The following is a 21,571-nucleotide window of genomic DNA, read 5'->3' on the forward strand; positions in this document are numbered from 1 at the left end:
GAGACAGAACCAGAAGTGGAGCAAAAAAAGGGACAAAGCAGGAGGAGGAGCAAAGAGAGAGACAGAATAGGAGGAGGGGCGAAGAGAGATAATAGAAGAGGAGGAGGAGCAAAGAGAGAGACAGCAGGAGGAGGAGCAAAGAGAGGGACTGCTCAGGAGTAGAAGCAAAGACAGAGACAGAGCAGGAGGAGGAGCAAAAAGAGAGACAGAGCCGGAGGAGGAGCAAAAATAGACAGAAAAAGGGGTGCAAAGAGAGAGGAACAGAGCAAGAGGAGGAGCAAAAAGAGAGACAGAGCAGGAGGAGGAGCAAAAAAGAGACAGAAAAAGGGGTGCACACAGAGAGCGACAGAGCAGCAGGAGGAGCAAAGAGATGGAAAGGGCAAGATGAGGAGCAAAGAGAGGGAAAGAACAGGAGGAAAAGAAAAGAGAGACAGGACAGGAGGAGCAAAGGAAAAGACAGAGCAGGAGAAGCAAAGAGAGACATAGAGCAGGAGAAGGAGATGAAGGAAAAGATGCAGGAGAAGAAGGAAAGAGAGAGAGAGAACAGGAAGAGGAGCAAAAAAGAGATAAGGAGGAGCAGCAGAGGGGGAGAGAGAAGCAAAAGGATGAGGGAGAGAGGGAAAGAGCAGAAAGAGGAGCAAAGAGAGACAGAGCAGCAGGAGGAGCTAATTAAGAGACAGAGAGCAGGAGGAGGAGCAAAGAGAGAGAGTGAGACAGAACCGGAAGAGGAGCAAAGAGAAAGACAGAACAGGCGGAAAGTAAAGAGAGAGACAGCAGGTGGAGGAGCGAAGAGAGAGACTGAGCAGGAGGAGGACCGAAGAGAAAGACAGAACAGGAGGAGAAAAAAAGAGAGGTGCAGGAGGAGGAGCAAAGAGAGAGACAGAGCAGGAGGAGGCGCAAAAAGAGAGATAGAACAGGAGGAGGAGCAAAGAGAGAGACAGAGCAGGAGGAGGAGCAAAGAAAGAGAAAGCAGGGGGAGGAGCAAAGAGATGGAAAGACCAAGGGGATAAGCAAAAAGAGACAGTAGGAGAAAGAGCAAAAAGAGAGACAGAGCAGGAGGAGAAACAAAGAGCGAGACAGAACAGGAAGAGCAAAAGAAGAGACAGAGCAAGAGGAGAAGCAAAGAGAGAGACAGAGCAGAAGAAGGAGCAAAGAGAGACAGAGCAGCTGGAGGAGCTAATTAAGAGACAGAGAGCAGGAGGAGCAGCAAAGAGAGAGAGTGAGACAGAACCGGAAGAGGAGCAAAGAGAAAGACAGAACAGGAGGAAAGTAAAGAGAGAGACAGCAGGTGGAGGAGCGAAGAGAGAGACTGAGCAGGAGGAGGAGCAAAGAAAGAGAAAGCAGGGGGAGGAGCAAAGAGATGGAAAGACCAAGGGGATAAGCAAAAAGAGACAGTAGGAGAAAGAGCAAAAAGAGAGACAGAGCAGGAGGAGAAACAAAGAGCGAGACAGAACAGGAAGAGCAAAAGAAGAGACAGAGCAGGAGGAGAAGCAAAGAGAGAGACAGAGCAGAAGAAGGAGCAAAGGAAGAAACAGAGCAAAGAGAGAGACAGCAGTAGGAGAAGCAAAGGGAGACACAGAGCAGGAGGAGGAACAAATACAAGGGCAGAGCAGGAGGAGAAGCAAAGAGAGACAGAGCAGGAGGAGCAAACGGAAAGACACAGTAGAAGGAGCAAAAAGAGGGAAAGAAGAGGAGGAGGAGTAAGGAGTGACAGAGCAGAAGGAGGAGCAAAGAGAGGGAAAAAGCAGGAGGAGCATCAAAAGAGAGACGGAACAGAAGGAGGAGCAAAGAGAGAGACAGAGCAGGAGGAGGTGCAAAGGGAGAGACGGAGGAGGAGGAGCAAAGTGAGACAGGGCAGGAGGAGGTGCAAAGGGAGAGACGGATCAGGAGGAGCAAAGAGAGAGACAGGGCAGGAGCAAAGAGAGGGATAGAGCAGCAGGAGGAGGAGCACAGGGAAAGACAGAGCAGAAGGAGGAGCAAAGAGAGGGAAAAAGCAGGAGGAGCATCAAAAGAGAGAGACGGAATAGAAGGAGGAGCAAAGAGAGAGACAGAGCAGTAGGAGGTGCAAAGGGAGAGACGGATCAGGAGGAGCAAAGAGAGAGACAGGGCAGGAGGAGGTGCAAAGGGAGAGATGGATCAGGAGGAGCAAAGAGAGAGACAGGGCAGGAGGAGAAGCAAAATAGGCAAAAGGAGGTGCAAAAATAGAAGTAGAGGGAGAAGGAAGAGCGGAAGGGGAAATGGAAGGAAAAAAAAACCAAAAAGAGCAACAGAAAAATAGAAAAGAAATGAAAAGAAAGGAAATGTTGAAACAGTTGGGAAAATAAGGATATACAGTGGTACAGGAAATATTAGAGTATACATCAGTGCTTCTCAATTCCAGTCCTCGGGCCTCACCAACAGGTCATGTTTTGAGGTTATCCCATACAAAGAACAGCTGTGACAAGACCTGATGCACTGAGTATAATTATATCACCTGTGAAATACTAAGGAAATCCTCAAAACATGACCTGTTGGTGAGGCCTGAGGACTGGAATTGAGAAGCACTGGTATACATAATCTGCAGATGAGGATGATGAGGATATCTCTGGAGGGGACTCAGCAGTTCAGGGAGTAGTAAAGTATATGTAATGTGCACATGAGGATGATGAGGAGGATATCTCTAGAGGGGACTCAGCAGTTCAGGGAGTAGAAGAGTATATGTAATGTGCACAAGAGGATGATGAGGATATCTCTGGAGGGGACACAGTACCGGAGAAGGAGGTGAGGATATACACTAGGACGGCGATACAGCTGCTACTGATGAAGGCCAGTAGCATGTCATTGTTGAACGTCGTTCTTACTTCATAGTCGAACAGGTCGGTCCCCCCGTACAGCACCTGCACTTTACTGAAACAACCAAGAGGAAAAATAAAAACATTACTAACATTTACCAGCAAAACCTCACAAATATTTTACAGAATAATAATTTCACTGGCACATACTGTATACCTAGCACAATACTGATATGGACTGCTTGTGATTCATTACTCCTGTTAATGATCCAGGAAGCTCTGGTTCAGCTGACCTATAGGAAGCCCATTAAATTAAGGATAGTACTGGAGTCTGTGGGGTTGTAGAGACATCACTGACCCCCACCACTCCTGTAAGGTCTTTTAGCTTAGAAATCCCTAGAAACAACAAATAATGAATTCACAAAATCAGTGGAACATGGTGTCAGTGTGGAGTGTGATGTAGTGCCAGGCTCTGTCTGATAATGTCACGTCTCCGATAATAATCAGATAAGTGACGGATTCTGGATATTCAGCAGTGCAGCCCAAGGTGACAGATCAGGAATCGCTTTCCTATCAGAAAACACGGCAGCGCTGCAAAACCAGGAGGAGACACAAGTCTAGGGCTCATACAGCCCAGTTATCAATCAGGAGGCTCTTTTATTCCTGCTGTACCGCATCCGGCCAGCGGGGGCAGTAAAGAAACAAGAACCCGATTCAATTTTCTTTATTGCATCTTTAATGTTTAAAAATGTTTTACTGCCGCCTTTTACTGCCTTTTGTTAATGGGCCGTTAGTATCCGCTTAATGGGTGAGGTTTCACTAATTCATCTTACGAGGCCGCTCATGGAAACCGATTTTTTCAATAATACTCTACAAAGAACGCGTTCATAAAGCTCGCAATATATTGGAGATATCATTCGATTTTACACCGCTAATTATTTTACTTAATCATTTCTATGGTAAAGACAGTAATTGTATATTTAAGGTTTACTGGGATTCAGATAGAATCATTGCCGCGTTGCTACAGGTTATAGTGTACTGTATGTCGTACCTGGGGAAGGGGTAAGATTGCGGTAAAGGGGGGGGGGGGGCATCCCCTGGTGCCAGACCGTTACTTGATCCCCTGCTGTATCCACATATGTATGGCCCTCTCTGCTAAAGTCTATGGGAGTTATAGCGACAAGAGGAGAAAACTACATACTTACCTGGGTGGGAGCCCCGGCACTTGCCCCATGGGCCTTTCCATAGAGTTACGTGTACGCCTTACATATACAGCACCAATATATATATATATATATATATATATATATATATATATATATATATGTTGTTAAGCTGGCCAGACACTTTAGATATTAGGTCTCCAAACTGCAGCCCTACAGCTGTTGCAAAACCATAAACGTCTACTCTCCTTGATCCCCCAATAATATGTAAGTTCTTTGGCTAGTCCTCCTGACCCCCCATGCATGCCTGTTCGATTGGGCATATGTTCTCAAACAGGGGAAGAAGAATAAGCCACTGCCAGAGGGTGTAGCTGTGCGTTTCACTCTGCGACTAGCCAAAGATCCGACTCTTTCACTTCACAGACTAGAATAACGCGAAAGAGTCAGATCATCGGCCAGCCAGGGAGTGGAGTACACTGCCGCACATTCTACAACCCCCCCCCCCCCCCCCCCGTACCTCAGGACCACAGTGGGTCTTAGCAGTAAGACCCGCTGAGATCAATACCTTTTGACGTATTAGACAGAGTGATTATTGACTGAACAGACAAATACTGCCCTGTGTAATAGGCCAGCAATCACTCAATAAACCTGCAAACGCTCATTTGCTGGCTGATCACATCTTCTAGGCTGGTTAAAAAAAACATCATTCGACGGTCACGTGTCTCCCCATGTAATAAGGGATGAACAGCCAACAATACACAGGCCCTTACTGAAATGGGTTCATGACCCCTTTTATGAGTCTCTCTTTTATTTGGGTCAAAGGGATACTAGTTCTCCTTAAGGAAAGTCCGTCATAAAGATGTGCTATGACGAACTATCGTAATCGTTCACCCTATTACACAGGACGATGATCGTTACTTGCGGTTGTTGTTGCGCTCATCCTTTCCTGCCTGATAGACTAGGGAACGAGTGAATGACACATTATTACACCGAACAATGTTAGAACGATTTGTGAATGATTAACGATGAAGATAGATCCAGATTCTATCAAACAGTCAAAGATTTGTCGTTGGTCTTTTGCCCGGTGCCTGCTATTACACGTAACGATTGATAAGGCCCTTAGAACATTGACTGGGGATCTGTGCCAAGCCAAAAATCTTTCCAAAAGGATGATCTTTAGATGGGAAGTCTTTCCTTTTGGGGAGATTTTTTTAGGTTTGCACAGATCCAAAGCCAATGTTCTAAGACTCCTAGATAGAGTGAAACACCGACTTGAAGGGATACCACTTTGCCTAAGTGGTGTGAGAGCTATTTTGCACCCAATAGCTGATTCCGGACACATGATTTACTATGAATAGTTTTCGACTTTGGAATTACATCAAAATCAAGCTTGAGCCACAAGAATACATTTGACCAGTAACAGGATCACCATCCAATCGAGCTGACACCAAGTTTGAAGGGTATAAGAGTGACCCATGGTCCCATGGTGGTGGCCCCATTTCTTAGGACCCCCTAACATGAAAAGCCCTGTTTGTTGCCCTCCTTTTTGGGTTATACATACAGCTCCCTACTGGTCGGTGGTAGTGTAGGCGGGAGGAACCTCCAGTGTCCTCCACATACCTCGTTGCTAATATCACAGTCCTAGGACAGCTCAGATATATAAACCCCCTATCCCATACAAGACAAGAGGTATTATAGAAGCGTAACCTGATTTGTGAATACATTATCTCCTTTGTTCTCATATTTCTCTGTCTTGTCAGCCTCTTCAGAAGTTTTTTTTTACTTTGTTCTCCAGTAAAAAATTGCTGATATCTACAGAAAATGAGCTAGAGATAGCATTTTCAGAAAAATGTGGGAAGATATGTGAAGACAATCCTATTTAGGAGAATAATATGGTGTCAATCTGGAGAGGCGCAGGTGAGTTCTATACCGCAACGTCAGCAAGACGAGAGAGGGTGGAAGAGGGAAGTGACATTGTGCCTCAGATGTGAGATCGGTGCATTGTATTCTGAGAGGGATCATAACTATGGGGGTTTATAAAATGCCATCCATTCTACCTCCAAAATTAAAATGGGGTTGATAGGGTGATCCCGATAGGATCAATAGGGTGGCCTGACAACGAAGAGAGAGTTATAGATTGCTTGGAGTCCTATGCCCTTCTACGTGTCCAGACTTCTCTGAGAGGTCTGTAGAGTGTCTGGATCATGACTTACCATGTCTATACAGGGTCTGAGTTTTTATGAATGATCTACAATGCCTGTAGCTCCATGGAAGGTCTATATGGACCAATAGGAATGGTCTATATAGTGACAGGACCACTGGCAGTAGTTTACAGAGTGCCTGGACGGCTGTGTCTAGAATCGTCTATGGGATTCCAGGTAGTCTTTGGCATGTCTTAAAAGAGACGCCCCTGTGCACTACGGTGCACGAGGATGGGTAAGAATACTGTATTTATTAATTTTCCAACCCCCCTCCCACCGCCTTCCTCCCTTTTTTTGGAATTTTGCAGGACTTTTTCTTTAACTGTTATGAGTAGTCTATAAAATAAGAGCGCTCTAATGACGACTATCAAAGGTCTTCAGAGGGTATGAACCCCTATGAGTTGCATGAAGGCTACTTTGCCTCTATCTATAGACTGCAGGATTCCTATTAGAGATCTATAGAAAGCCTTGATATCTAAGAAAGTTCTATAGAATCTATGGACCCCTATGAGAGGTCTATAGAGTGCATGAACCCCTACAAGTAGAATGTGTAGCAGACTTAGTAGACATAACGGAAGAGGGTTGTTCTGTTGTTAGATCAATTTGCACTAAATTGTACATCTCTCTAGTGTACATGGTCCATAAAGGAACTGAGGGCCACTTTTCCAGTTAACAGTGGTGAGATGAGATAAGATGAGATTTATCCTATAAAAAGAATGGGAAATATAAAAGAGCCTTAGGGTAAGAGTCACCTGGTGTTGTATTTAGACCTTCTGACAACCAGCCCAGCACCTATAAAAGCTCTTACGTTCTCTTTCTGTCGACATTACACATAGTGAAATACACTTAGAGGGACATTTAGTAAGGATTGGTGTTTATTTTGTTACAATATACGGTGTGTGATTTAGGAAAAGTCGCGCTGTCGTAGTAAAAAGTCGCAAAAAAAGTTGCAGACAAATTCATCTTAAAAAATATTCACCTGTCCAATACTGGTTCATAAATAGGACTAAGACCAAAAATGGGTGAATTTCCCCCATGGTGTTTAGCTACAGTATTTGGCTCATACTGGCACCACAGCTACTGGTGGCCAAAATTGGTTTTCCTGACCACAGTGATGTTTCCCTTAGATGGTGGTGCCACCTACCGCCATAGGAGGCGATCTCCACCTTGAAGGGCCACTGATGAAGACTGGAGTCCTCTAGACAATATGCCTCGAATCTGGCCAGCACCAATCAGATGGTGGAAGGAAATGTTCATAGCATAATGTATGGCAGAACTACCAGCACCATCATGGACATCATGCCCACTGTCCACAGAGCTTACAGATAGCAGCCATCAATGGGCACATGTTATACCTTATATATGTATATCTCTATTTTACAAACAAACTTGGCAAGAAGTGCAAAAATTCCAGATATTTGAGCGTCACACAAGTGATAATGAAGAGTCAATTCTAATCACATAAAACAACAAGAGACAAATTATCTCGGAGAAACTAAACTCTTCACTATCTTCTAAATTACCCTCAGAGATCACTTCACATTAGTGTCTTCTCCAATACCCAGAACTCCGCTACACAGAGCAATGTCACTACATCAGACACATACTCAGACTAGTACTGAATTCACTCTTAAAGAGCTGGTACTGAATTCTCTTTTAAGAGGGCTGGTAATTAATTTGCTCTTAAAGGTCTGGCACCAAAGCCACTCTTAAAGGGTGGGTACCGAATTCGCTCTTAAAGGGCAGCTGCCGAATTTGCTTTTAAAAGGATGGAACAGAATTTGCTCATATAGGGCTGGTACCGATTCTGCTCTTAAGAAGCTGTCACCAAAGACACTCTTAAAGGGCTGGCACCAAAGAGCCTAATACACCCTTGGGTGACCCATGGCGAAAATAAACATTATTGGTTGTTAAAGAATTAAAGCTTCTCTTAAAGGGGTGTTTTGAACGTCACTGTTAAGGGGGAACTCTTTTCAAGCACTATGTATTCTCTCCTGGTAATGCACATCTAGTTACCTTGTGGATTCTTTAGACAAGACACTTATGTAGGAGATGACAAAGTTCTGGAACTTTCTGTGCTGCTCCTCCCACCGATCTTCCACCGAGTAGTAATTTGGAAGCGGAGCCCCAAACAATATTTCACTGCGTAAAAGAGAACTCTTCAGGTTTTCTGTTGTAAGACCCTCGTCTACGTACCAATAGAATTCTGGATGCGTCATTGCCAATTTTAGAGATCCTACAAGAAAAATCGTCATTAGTCAACAGTATTTTCTGGACATTACAGGCAATGTGATCCATGAGAAGATCCGCCTGCTCATGTGGGGTTGTGATGTCATTCATTACACATCTGACAAAACTGGGGGAATAGTAGGTGACCACCAACTGACTCCTTACTGGAAATCTTGGAAATGGACATGCCCTTAAATTTTTGTTATTGTTATTACTGGCACACAGCTATACCATATATTATTCATCAGCTTTGGAATCCCATTACGAGCCAGACTGGAAAGCCGCCAAAATACAGTGATTTGAAAGACTGGTTAAGTTTACAATGAGGTTTTTGGAAAAGTAGACTTACCATGTACATCAGCCAAGTCCTGTCCCATCCCATCATAGTAGATCTTTCCCCCTTTCTCTGTAGGGAAGAAGTAAGTGAGAAGGGAGCTGGGAGGTGAGCAGTAGGAGTAGGATCCAAGTGGAAGGTCCTTGAGAACCTCATGAGGTTTCCAACAAAATTCCCGGAAGTGCGGGTGATCCATGATCTTCCTCTCTATCTTGTGGATGGTCATCAAACGTTCCTTTGTAAATATATTATTTTCCTCATCACCTCTGGCTAAGAAAATAAGCTCAATCCGCCAGTGAGCATGGCTCTGAGTGTTGGGGGTCACATAAACACCTGAAAACTCCTTCACCGTAGCCCCACGAGGGTGACGGGACTGGTTCACGGCAGAGGATAAGGGCACTGAAGACTCAGTGGCCGTGAAGTTAGTTCTCTCTGTACTATTGTGCCACACAGAGTTCCTTTTGACCCTTATCATGCTATCCGTCTGAGATGTGTTCAGGTGGAGCTGTTGAAGCTGCTCGAAGATTAACCGTTGCAACGTTTCAGAGGTAAAATCTGCAACGTCCCTCCGGTTTCTCCCCCAAGTGCCAAACTGAGATTTCAGAGCAAGGGTGAGAGCATCGAACCTCTGGGAGGATTCATGGTTGCGAATCTCAAAAGCATTGTAGGAGATGTCAATATCAAGGGTCGGGTAATGTACAAACATGATGATGGAAAGGACCACGGGGACTAGACATCCTAAAGCCAATAAAAAGCTGGCGCAGTAAACATTTGTGAATATCCATCCCACTATGTTCCAAAATTCACAGGTTGGCATAGCATCTTTTATAGGTTTAGAAGTCCACTGGCAAGCATTACAGATGGGCGATCGGAAGGACATCTCATCGTCCTCATCGTCAAACCAGGCATCCTGTAACAAGGGGTCATCTGTGTCCATAGTCCCTGAGGAGCAAAGGGCAGAAAGAAAACATGGTTTTAGATTTATATGGGGATTTTTGCTAAACATCATCATTCAACATTTAAATACCGTCTCCTAGAGTTCTCAGCTCAGTACAGATGGCGCGTAACTCTCGAGTTCCCATAAGACAGACATTGGTTGTATAGAGGTTCTCCAGTTTTTGAAGGTCTCTTTTTGTTAGATATCCCATCATAGAACGGGGTGTCTCTCAAGTTGTTGGAAAACCTATCATCCATGATCGGAAGTTGGATTTTTGCAACATCTGGAGAACATCAGGTTGGGAAACACAGCATCAAATCAACAGTTTGTGTACTACTTCATTTCACCTTTGGAGGCGCTGCTCAGAAATCCAGCACTTGCTGTAAATTCCTCCATAAATCAAAACTGATCATGGGGGGTCTCAGCGGCAGAACAGCATGCAGGGACCTTAATGTGTACACAACGCTCAAAAATAAGCTCACCGCATGGTACCTGTTGCTGAGAACCATAGTGATCAGTTGTGATCTTCAGCAGCACCCCCACAGGTGAAATGAAGTATTACACATTATTGAAGTGTTCATGTAATGCAGTGCTCACCAGCCTAGGGCTGGTCGTTTTGTAAGTCACAGTTTTTGTAACAGCATGATGGGAGTAGTCGTTTTGGATGGGGTTGTAGTTTTGTCCGTCTTGTAACAGTTGTATATCCACCCATTGCAGAAACACTTTTGCAAGAGGACCTAACAAAAGCTGTTAAATTCTTCTGCAGTGCCTCCGCAGGAAAAATTAGGTATTACACAGTGCTCATTAAAATCAGTGGGCTGTCTGTATAATGCAAGGACATGCTGGGTCCTCCAGATGGATCTCCATACTGACTATTAAACAGAGATTGAAGCCCAGACATAATATTGGAGCCCCGCTATAGCATTGGGTTAGTCTTCGCTGATTATACCCCAGGTGTGCACAATTACAGAAGAAGGTTAACAATGTAAAGAATGATCTGGGCCCTAGGCATTGTGCCCTGTGGGGTCCTCGGTGCCTCAGTCCTAGAAATGTTAAGGTTTATTAGAAAAGAAGGAAGCATTCTGGCTCCTGTGTACATTTATTGCTTGTTTTATACAATTTGCCTGGGACTAAATGTCAGCCTGATTCCTGCTCTCCGCAGCTGCATTTCTATTACAGGATCCGCGCTGGCTACAATAAAATCTAATCAGTTTACGCACCAGAACCTTTTTGTGGCATTCTGATTTATATATGCATTGTGCAGAAAACAGGATCTGATTTATGGCTACAATATCTCATATTTACAGATACCAGGCCCCTTATCTAAAGGCCGGATGAATGGAAAACACGGTAAAGCTTCTGCACGCACCCGGCGATTCTACGGCTGACCAGCAAACAAAGTATAAATGAGAAATAGTATGTTCCAATGGCATACTGCTGGAATATTGATCTATGAGAGGTGCGGAGTAGTGTTAAGCGAACTGTTTTGGCCACGTTCTTTGGTCCCGAACAATCTGCATTGAGTCGCAGCAGCTGGAGAAGTTGGATGCTGCCCTAGGGCTGCCAAGAAAACATAGATAGAACATGAATACATGGATACAGCCATAGGCTATGTGCAGACTATGTATTATGTATGTATTCCGCGTCACAGAACGGCCGGTCTCTGAAAAGATCATCCCGGCCGGGACTGCAGTACCGGCCGGGATGATCTTTAGCCCTGCAGAGTTCTGATGCGGGCGCATCCGTGCGCGCCTGTATCAGGACTCCCCACAGCAGGCTCCACAGTGTGCACTGACAGGGTTTTCTACGGCCGCTATTCAATGAATAGCGGCCGCAGAAAACTGACATGTCAGTTGTTGGCGGCGCCGCTGGGGATCCCAGCCGGAGCGTATACTATACGCTCCGGCCGGGATCCCATACACGGAGAGGTAACGTATATGTTCGTAATAATCACCGCTGTTGTACAACGGCTGTGATTTTACGTAAATATACGTTGTGTGAACATAGCCAGAGGCTGTATCGATGTTTTTTCTGACAGCCCTAGGGTGGCACAAAACTTCTCCAGCCACCGGAAGTCAAATGCAGAATGTTTGGGTTCGGAGAATGTTGCCAAGCCCGAACAGCTTCCAAGTTTGCTCAGCACTAGTGGGGAGTCATATGGGACCCCTGCTGAATGGTAGCCCCTATCCAGGAAAACCCGTCGGACTCTCCTTTATACAGACACATATTATGCACTTATGGTATATAATCCCATTCTGCTTACTGTCAGTAAAAGTAGATACAGCACCATCTGAAAACATATCTCATTCTTCTCCCTGACACTTCCCATAATGCATCACTGCAGGTATAATCTATCCGTCCACCCTTATTTATAGAGGATTATCCTGACTGGATACAACGGTTACAACCCGTCAGCTGTGAGAAGTGTTAGGTCTGAATAGAAAGAAAAAAAATCCCTGAAAGTAAGCAGAGATCCTGGAAATGACAAAGAACTGAAATTCTAAATATATAAGAAGGTTGCAGAATTTTATTATACATGTGCCCCGGGTGAGGCTAGGATTGAGGTAGGGGAAAGATGGTGGGAAAACACTATCCCAGCCAGGTCACTCAGTACTAAAGCAGCTGATGCTCACATTTATCTGAGATTTGCAAGTGTGTCGGCCGGCATTACCATGAAACTGACAGAAACGCTCCCCAGGTAGCCATAGGTGACCAAATCTGTGCAGGTCCCGAATCCATAGAGATGAATAGCAATGTATAAGTAGAGGGGGTCAGGGACTCTTTTAGTATAGGGGACCTGGAGTCTGTATTTAGGGTTCATAGTCTGAGATCTGCATATAAAGGGTCTGTATTAGTTTTGGGGGGTCTGGTCTGGGGATTGTATTAATTTAGGTGGGGTTAGTTTGGGGTCTGTATCAGTATTGTGGGCCCATATTTAAGATTTCGGGTCGGAGGTTTGCATTTAGGGAGTCTGTATTCGTTTCGGTGGTCTGGTTGTTTTAAGTTAGTTTAAGGGGTCTGGGCTGGAGGTTGTATTAGTTGAGGGGGTCTGTATTTTTCAGGATTCTGGTGTAAGATCTGCAATTAGGGAGGGTAAATTAGTTTAGAGGGTCTGTTCTGGTGTTAGTATTTAGGGATCTGTATCAGTTTGGGGGGTGCTGTCAGTATTTATGGGTTCTGGTATGGGGTCTCTAATCAGAGGGCTAAATTACTTCAGGGGCTCTGGCCTAGAGAGTTGATTAATTAAGGTGGGGTCTGGGGTTTGAATTTATTTGCATTGCTGTTAAGACCTTAGAGGGTCTGGTCTGGCTCCATATTAGTTTGAATAGTCTGGTCTGGGGGACTGTATTACCTTATGGGGTCTGGCCTGGTCTGCGTCTGGTTTATTAGTTTAGAAGTCTGGTCTTTGGTCTGTAACACTTTACGGGTCTTGGGTTTGAATTTATTTGCTTTATATTAAAGCCTGGCAACGGCTGCAGAACCCCCTCAATACCCCTCAAAACCTAGCTACAACTCTGATCTCGCAAGCAGTTATGGCTTCCTGATATTCAGTACAGACACAGATACATGATAACATAATTTCGGTTTTACCTCAAAATTTGTTTTCTAGTTATATATATTTGTCATTGCGGTCAGTGATTGGCTGAAGGGGCTGTCACTCTAGTGTCTCAAGAGTAGAAGTCCACTGGGCCTGAGCGTGCCAAAAGGTGGCTGAAGATACAGAAAGCTCCTGGGTTCACGTAAGCTCCTGGATTCACTCTAGTGCAGGGGATTTGGTGCTCTGTAACACAAAAGTGGGACTCCAAACCCTATAAAGATATATTAAATTCCCCACGTTAACCATAAACCAACACTGGAGATTCACGTTAAGACTTCCCTAGTGCCATGTCATCGCCAGGGCCTCTTATAGTCCGGTTCTCCATGATGACTGCCTTCCAGCAATGACCTTCTTCCCTCTTTCAGCGCGTCTGGCTGCCGCATCTATCGAGGAGCAGATTGGAATTGGTCTGCAGAGTAATAACATTTGTACAAATATGAAAATAGAGTCGTCTCACTCCAGAGATGTATCTTCTTCAGACATGACAGCCTCAGTCACGTGCCTGGCAGAGCCAGGCCTGTCAGCTGTCACCGGCGCCCTCGCTGTAGCATTGACATGGAGCCCGTATCTCTGACTTTCTATATAATTGGTCTCACAGGTTCCAGTTCAATATATCTGATAGCCGTGAATCTATGCGAGGCGGCTAAGGAATGAAAGGAAGCGGCATCTTCGGGGTTATTCGGCCTCACAAGTGTGTCACTCTCATCCTTGTAGTATGCAAAATAATCAATGAAACCCAATGTAGTCTCTCAGCTTATAACACAGCAGAGCAAGTCAGGAGAGGACACTCTGCAAAACGCGGGATGACAGAGCCGCTGAAATGAGCTCCTCCGCCGAGCGCAGGTTCATGGCTGCAAATTACTCTCAGTCTTCTTCATAGAGCGCTGGCTAGGAGACGTGAATTTCAATGTCCGTATGTTCGTCATGCATCGGGCACAGCAGCTACATCTTATTAGGAGGGGAGATTTAATGTCCCCTGTGAAGCAGGCCTTTGGTCATCCAGGCCTTCTACCCTTTCCCATAGTTACCCATGATGGGAATACCATTGCACCAGGGCACTAGAGGCCGAGTAACAGTCATGTTCTAAGGATAGACACTCACCAGTGTGAACCCTTTCCCATTCCCTTTGTTCTACTCATAGACCCTATAACAAGCATCCTCATGGAGATGAGGGGGACATTTATGAATGATACGCCCAAGGCGTACGCCAGGGAAAACGTGTAGATTCGATCCCTTCTCCCTGGCGTACGCCCCGTTCGCCTGATGGGTGGGCGGGGGGACCTTGGGAGCGAATGATAAATCACAACTGCCCTAATTCAATTTCCTGGCGCTGGTACGGTAATAGACGGCATATCGCTTTTATTAGTATTTTTTTTTTATTTTATTCACAGACAGTGAGAGCTGCGAGTTCCTGTTTTCAATTACACCTCACGTTCAGCTCAACGTTCAGGTTTCTAAATCTTTCAAAGCAGTAATGTGAGCCCGGCACGGCCTCGTGTCTCATATCGTATCGGCGCCCGGCGCGCAGGAGGAAAGTAAAAAATTACGAACGCCGTCCAGAAAATGTGACTGCTGCTGATTAAGAGATCTTATCGCTGTGACAGCTGATAAGAATTAGCAGAGCGTCTCACCTCCAGGTCCAGCAATGCACTATTTATAGGCTCACATACATACGGCTCGCTGTATGGGGAATTCTATGGAAGTTGATGGAGTGGAAAACAGCAGGATGTGTGTGGTTTCTGTATATTTTGCTTCAAAGAGCTAATATTAACTGCACTGGTGCAGACACAGACCATGCTGGGATAACCAGGGCATCCTCTGTTATATAATTATAGACCAATCAACCATGGAAACTACCAGAATAATACTTTGTCGGCCCCCCTCTTGCCATTGAGGCCCAGACCCAATAGCCATGTGATGTATCCCCTCCACCAAGGACCCCATAGCCATGTGATGTGTCCCCTCCACCAAGGACCCTATAGCCATGTGATGTGTCCACTCCACCAAGGACCCCATAGCCATGTGATGTATCCCCTCCACCAAGGACCCAATAGCCATGTGATGTATCCCCTCCACCAAGGACCCCATAGCCATGTGATGTATCCCCTCCACCAAGGACCCCATAGCCATGTGATGTGTCCACTCCACCAAGGACCCAATAGCCATGTGATGTATCCCCTCCACCAAGGACCCCATAGCCATGTGATGTATCCCCTCCACCAAGGACCCCATAGCCATGTGATGTGTCCCCTCCACCAAGGACCCTATAGCCATGTGATGTGTCCACTCCATCAAGGACTCCATAGCCATGTGATGTGTCCCCTCCACCAAGGACCCTATAGCCATGTGATGTGTCCCCTCCACCAAGGACCCTATAGCCATGTGATGTGTCCACTCCACCAAGGACCCCATAGCCATGTGATGTATCCCCTCCACCAAGGACCCAATAGCCATGTGATGTGTCCCCTCCACCAAGGACCCCATAGCCATGTGATGTGTCCCCTGCACCAAGGACCCCATAGCCATGTAATGTGTCCCCTGCACCAAGGACCCCATAGCCATGTGATGTGTCCCCTACACCAAGGATCTCATAGCCATGTGATGTGTCCCCTCCACCAAGGACCCCATAGCCATGTAATGTGTCCCCTCCACCAAGGACCCCAAAGCCATGTGATGTGTGTCCCCGGACTCCATAGCCCGTTGATTTCCCCCGAGGTATCAGCAGCAGATCCTGTGCAGTGTGAGGTGCGACCTCCATGGATGGGACTTGTTTCTCCAGCATATCCCACAGATGGTCATATTGAAATGTAGAGATCTGGAGGCCAAGTCACAATCTTGACCTCTTAATCGTGTTCCTCATTCTTGTACAATGTCTGCAGAGTGGCATGATCCTGCTGACAGTTGCCGTTAGCAGGTCCTGCTGTCATGAAGGAGGGGTATTGGTGTATGCAATGGTTAGGTAGGTGGTCGGTGTCACAGTAACATCCACATGACGCCAGGACACAAAGTCGCCAGCAGAACATTGCCCATCACACTGCCCTCACCATCTCTGGTGCCATCTCTCCCCCAGGTAAGTGATGTACACATTGAGAACATGACCTATGAGACAAGGCACTACTTTCTATCATAGTCAGCAGGAAGTTTTTCGGCAGTTTGCTTTACTGCAGCTCTTCTTGGATCAGACCGTTCAGCCTAGGCTTTACGCACATACACCAATGGACCTTGTTTCCAACAGCTCTGTTCTCTGTTCCCCTGGTTGTCCTCCTTTGGACACTTTTGGTGGGTAGTAACTACTACATACCAGGGACCCCACCAGACTGGCCGCTCTTGAGATGATCTGGCCTGGTCATCTACACTATTCAGCGCTTGTCTTTTTCGCTCAGATTCTTACACTTGCCTATTTTTCCCGCTTTCAGCATCAACTTTTAAGAAATGAACAGTCACTTGCTACCAGATATATCTGTCCTTGACACGCGCCATTGTCTCCTGATAATTTACGCGTTTGAGTCGCCTCTTGGTTTTACTATTATGGTTGATTGGTATAGGTGTACAGTTAGTACCGGGTACACACCTTCTTGTATATAACATGGACTATGCTGGTAGAACCTGGGTATGCTGCTGTATAATAACAACTTTGTCAATTTTCGGTACACGTATTTCTCATCCAGAATTATATAGTCGCTATAGCTGGAGACATCACTTGTCTATTTTTATTCTTCCTAGCAGGGATGGAAGTAGATACAGGAGCCAAGATCTTTCTTCAAGCTCCAAAGCCTTCGCCATCATTATTGTAGCTCTGCTCCGCTATGCCAGCTTCAGCTATCTTCCAGCACTGGAATAGGAAGTCAGCAGTGTTCTGGCTCCAGTTGTGGTACAGTCTGTCTTTCCAAAAACTGTCTTAAAGGGGTTGTTTACTTTTTGAATGTCTCACCTTATAGTCTGTTGCTGTTCTAAGTCAGCTGGAGGAAGGTAGAAAAACAGTTACTGTCGCTAGTTTATGGTGTTTCCACCTGCTTACCTGAAAAGCAAAACAAAGCAGCCCATTGGCGGTCACCCAGATGGATGGACTGCCCTACTACAGTCAGATTAGGGTGCTGGGGGACAAGCCATAGCATTGTAGACAAGAAGATAAAAGGGAATCTGTCACTAGGCTTCTGCTGCCTTAAATAAGGAGGGCATAAACTAGTGACAGAAATATGGAACAGATCAGTGTATTACTTACATCATTTTTTTCAGCCGTTCTCCTAATATGCAGGAGAATAGGATTCTTGCCGCACCCATCGCCGCACCCTCCAGCTGCTTATTGACAGTTGACTGCCTATATACAGCATGGATAGATAACAGCCAATAAGCAGTTGGTGGGCGGGGTTTGCTGCTTTTCATGAATATCCAGGACTACTGGGCTCACGCTCCTTATGGAGAGGACTACTTATTGTCCCTGCTATTGAGGAGATCTCAGAATAAGGCTCAAAGAACAATGTAAGTGTACATCATTCTGCTCAGCTTTTCTGTCACTAGTTTATGCTACCTTAAGATAGGACACCATTAACCAAATGACAGAGTCTCTTTAAAAACCAATCCAAAGCATTAGCAGCTGATGAACTGCCATGTCAAAATTACAATTATGGTCACCTATGACAAACCCTCAGTAGTCGAAGAACTATAACGGACCATCAAATCTTTGGTATTTCCAAGACCCATGGGCCAATTCTACACCCAATTGCTAATGATGCAGTTCTTATGAGGAGAAAGTTCTGATGTTTTCATGACCCCTTATCCAAATTTTCATACTCATTTACTAACAACGCAATTTATCATAATAGTAAGTTTGGTGCTTCCATGAACAGTGAGCCAATTACACACCAATTTTCTAACAATGCAGCTCCATTGGGGAGGGTTTTTCAACCCAGAATAGATTGTTCTGGTGTTTCTACGACCCCTGACCAATTTCACTCCCTACTGGGGACTTCTGCACAGCTTTATCCCACTTTCTAGAACACTAACATAAGATACAAAAGGCACCATTCACACTGAAACTCAATCTCAAATGGGTCAAGCAAAAAGTTTTAATCTTCACGCTACTGTACGGACAGTACAGTAGCGCAAAGATTTGTCCTGTTTTGGAGCTCAATGCATTCATCCCAAATTATATCCCGTTAACACTCTGGAGTCCCAGGAATGGAGCACGTGGAAAGGTATCGGGACGTATTTCGATGAAGATGCAAAATAGACGTGTGGATCCACAGCTCCAATAAAAATGCAAATATTTTTATTGCAGAATATAAAAAATTGACTAAAAGATTAAAAACACTTCATGTTTTGACGCTCCGAGCATCCTCATGTCACGAGTTCTAAAGTCAGTTCTGTACCACATCACCAGTATATATGGATCACGTACGGAGCGTGTTAATGGGCATGCATGTCTGGACAACCCTAAGGTGGATGGAAACAAATGCTGCACCTCTAAAACAAAGGTCTGAGGTAGGACACTGCTGCTCTGTAGCCTGCAGCCCATTCTGACCCGAGTGGGAACGCCTCTGCTGCCAATGAGTGTGAATATAAGCAAGGAAAAGGCTCCACACATAGGAAAACATTCACAAAGTCTTGATTTCACCATATAAAAAACTGGCCAAATCCACAGCCCCCTGCTGGGTCACATAGTATTGTCAATAAACGGCCTTTCAGCCAATCATAAAAGCCTTTTACCTTCTGAGAAGGAGTTAAATGAGAAAAATCAGCGGTCGTCCTAACCTACTTTCCACTCATTATGTCAATAAGATCTTAGTTGTAGATGAGAACATTCGAGGCTGGTTGTCTACAGAAGCATTGTGAATGCCTGAAAGCAGTGGAGCAAGAACGGAGCAGAAAAGCACCGACGCTCGGCACACAGGATTTCATTACTAATTGAAAACTTCCAGCCGTGTTTTTTTTTCCGGCTCCTTATTTTGTTAGATGTGTCGATATCTTAACTGCAGATCCACACATCATAGCGCCTGAGCCCGGGATGAGGGTGCGCGGCGCTCAGCAGATCCCATTAAACACGAGCTATGATTATCTATGATGTGATAAGAGGCCCGCTCATATAATACACCAGTGTGCGCCCGCATGACACTTTGTTCCCTGCGTGAAGCCAAGCCACATGTCCACTAGTGATAGCAAACAATGTAGTACTAACAATGAGGCTGCTCATTGTTGTTTTCATTTCATCGGGCTATACCGGCTCAGTCTTTTTGCTTTACCAATGCATCCATTCTTATAGTGGTATCTAATTGGTTCCCTACTCTGAACAATGTCCCAAGGCGATCATCTGTAAAGGTGGGGACACTTGGAAATAAGTGTTCAATTTCCCTGCACTGCCTCCACAGGCAAGACAAAGTATTATGCTGCCATTCAAATAAATGGGTTGCTCTATCACATGACTGGGGCAATCACCGATACATGACCTGGCATGGATGTAATGTCAAAGTACATGACATGTAAGATCATGGACTGAAGGCATTGAAATTTATAGGAGGTTATAGAAGTAAGAATATTACAATGTAGTTTGTTTTGCCATTTTTGCCATATTTCAACTTGTAATTTTTTTTATTTTTTATTTTTTCCTATACTTCAGGGATATCCCGAGCTATTATCACACTGGAGGGAGCTCCATCGTCTATCAGACCTTTCCATTTTGGGAGGAACAGGATGTTAGACTTGCTTTGGTTTAAAAGGGCCAGAACTTTACTGATTTCTCAATGTGAACAGAACAGGAAGAAGCTTTCTGCTACAGTAATCTGCCCCCCCCCACCACCACCACCACCATCCAGAAACTACAAGAGGAAGGGGAAGATGTAGAAGCCTTTGACCATTTGTGATATGCATGAAGTATGTTACAGACGCTCTCTGTGCCTGTCAACCGGAGCCCATGTGCAGAGACCCAGCACCACCATCTCTCTGCTGTCCCCCGGGTGCCTTACGCGTCTTGGCTTCAGTCTCCTGCTCCCTCAGCCGACGCACGAGTCCCCATCTCTTAAGGCGCATGCGTGCCGGCTGATCTGGATTTGAAGGGACAGTGCATCTCTAATTGCTTGTGCACCTAATCACCCCCCCCCCCCCTATAAATCTGCACCTGCCCTGCCATTCCTTGTTGGAGCTTCTGTGTGTTTCCTAGTGTGTGGCCCCAGCTCTCCCGTGATTCCTGCCTGTTGTGCTAGCCTTGAGTCCTGCTGTGTTCCTGCTGTCTGTGGTTCTATCCTTGAGTCCTGCTGTGTTCCTGCTGTCTGTGGTTCTATCCTTGAGTCCTGCTGTGTTCCTGCTGTCTGTGGTTCTATCCTTGAGTCCTGCTGTGTTCCTGCTGTCTGTGGTTCTAGCCTTGAGTCCTGCTGTCTGTGGTTCTATCCTTGAGTCCTGCTGTGTTCCTGCTGTCTGTAGTTCTATCCTTGAGTCCTGCTGTGTTCCTGCTGTCTGTGGTTCTATCCTTGAGTCCTGCTGTGTTCCTGCTGTCTGTGGTTCTAGCCTTGAGTCCTGCTGTGTTCCTGCTGTCTGTGGTTCTAGCCTTGAGTGCTGTGTTCCTGCCTGCCTACGTATCTCCAGCTGCACTTCACCCGCCGCCACTAGCAAGCCAAGCAAGGGGTAGCTACCTTGGGGTTGCCCACTGCAGCAAGTCCACCCCACCATCGGTGGACCAGCGGTCCCTAAGACTCTGCTTCCTGGTGCAGCATCTACACCATCGCTAGTGGTGGTACAGCGGATCCACAATTCCAGTACTTACAAAGAGGAGACGTTATCACTGCACTGTTCTGTTTCTGCTTATTCTGACTTTTTTCATTTTTATACAGAATTTTTTATTTTTTTTTGCTCCTGATCTAAAACAAAAATTTCCAGCAAAGCACATAAAGACAGTCGATACAGAACGGCAGCTCTTGATTGACAGCACATGCTGTCACGATTCCTCATCTCCCGGTGTCTTGTTGAGGAAAAAAAATCTTCTTATGTTTTCTGCTACTTTACAAGTCTCCTTTTGATCATCAATGATTTGATTTTTTTCTCTTGTCTTGATTTTGGCTCCACCTGGGGCCACACGAGCTTCTGAGGTACTGTCAGCGTGGTAACGTCTGCCATAAGCCGGGCTCAGGGCTCTTTTTGAAGATAATAAGACTGAAATCTCTGAACATTACACTTATACATTACAGTGACTCCGCCCACAATCAATAATTCCCTATTGATCTGTTACTTTGTGCTCAACCGGCTGCATTCACCTCCCTGCTCAGATACAATGGGTAATAGAGGTGAAATGGTTATTTTTGTTTGGGAAAGAGTGAGAAGCGGTCACCGCTGCCACATTAAAGCCACCGGC

General features: G+C 45.5%; 1 protein-coding gene across 2 annotated transcripts in view; it reads right to left on the minus strand.

Annotated features, from left to right (window-relative positions):
* Positions 1-21,571, minus strand: part of DISP3 (dispatched RND transporter family member 3) — a 77,845-nt gene that overhangs the window by 37,908 nt on the left and 18,366 nt on the right. The window contains exons 1-4 of one of the 2 annotated variants that reach the window (XM_069947348.1): positions 17,456-17,524; positions 8,714-9,640; positions 8,152-8,371; positions 2,750-2,886 (exon numbers count right to left, since the gene is read on the minus strand). In XM_069947348.1, the coding sequence (XP_069803449.1) occupies positions 2,750-2,886; positions 8,152-8,371; positions 8,714-9,635 (1,279 nt within the window). In that variant the 5' untranslated portion in view covers positions 9,636-9,640; positions 17,456-17,524. Of the gene's footprint in view, positions 1-2,749; positions 2,887-8,151; positions 8,372-8,713; positions 9,641-17,455; positions 17,525-21,571 lie in introns of those variants that run through there. The other variant, XM_069947346.1, reaches the window with a different exon arrangement.

Source organism: Dendropsophus ebraccatus, chromosome 12 (assembly GCF_027789765.1).
Source record: "Dendropsophus ebraccatus isolate aDenEbr1 chromosome 12, aDenEbr1.pat, whole genome shotgun sequence".
Lineage (NCBI taxonomy): Eukaryota > Metazoa > Chordata > Amphibia > Anura > Hylidae > Dendropsophus > Dendropsophus ebraccatus.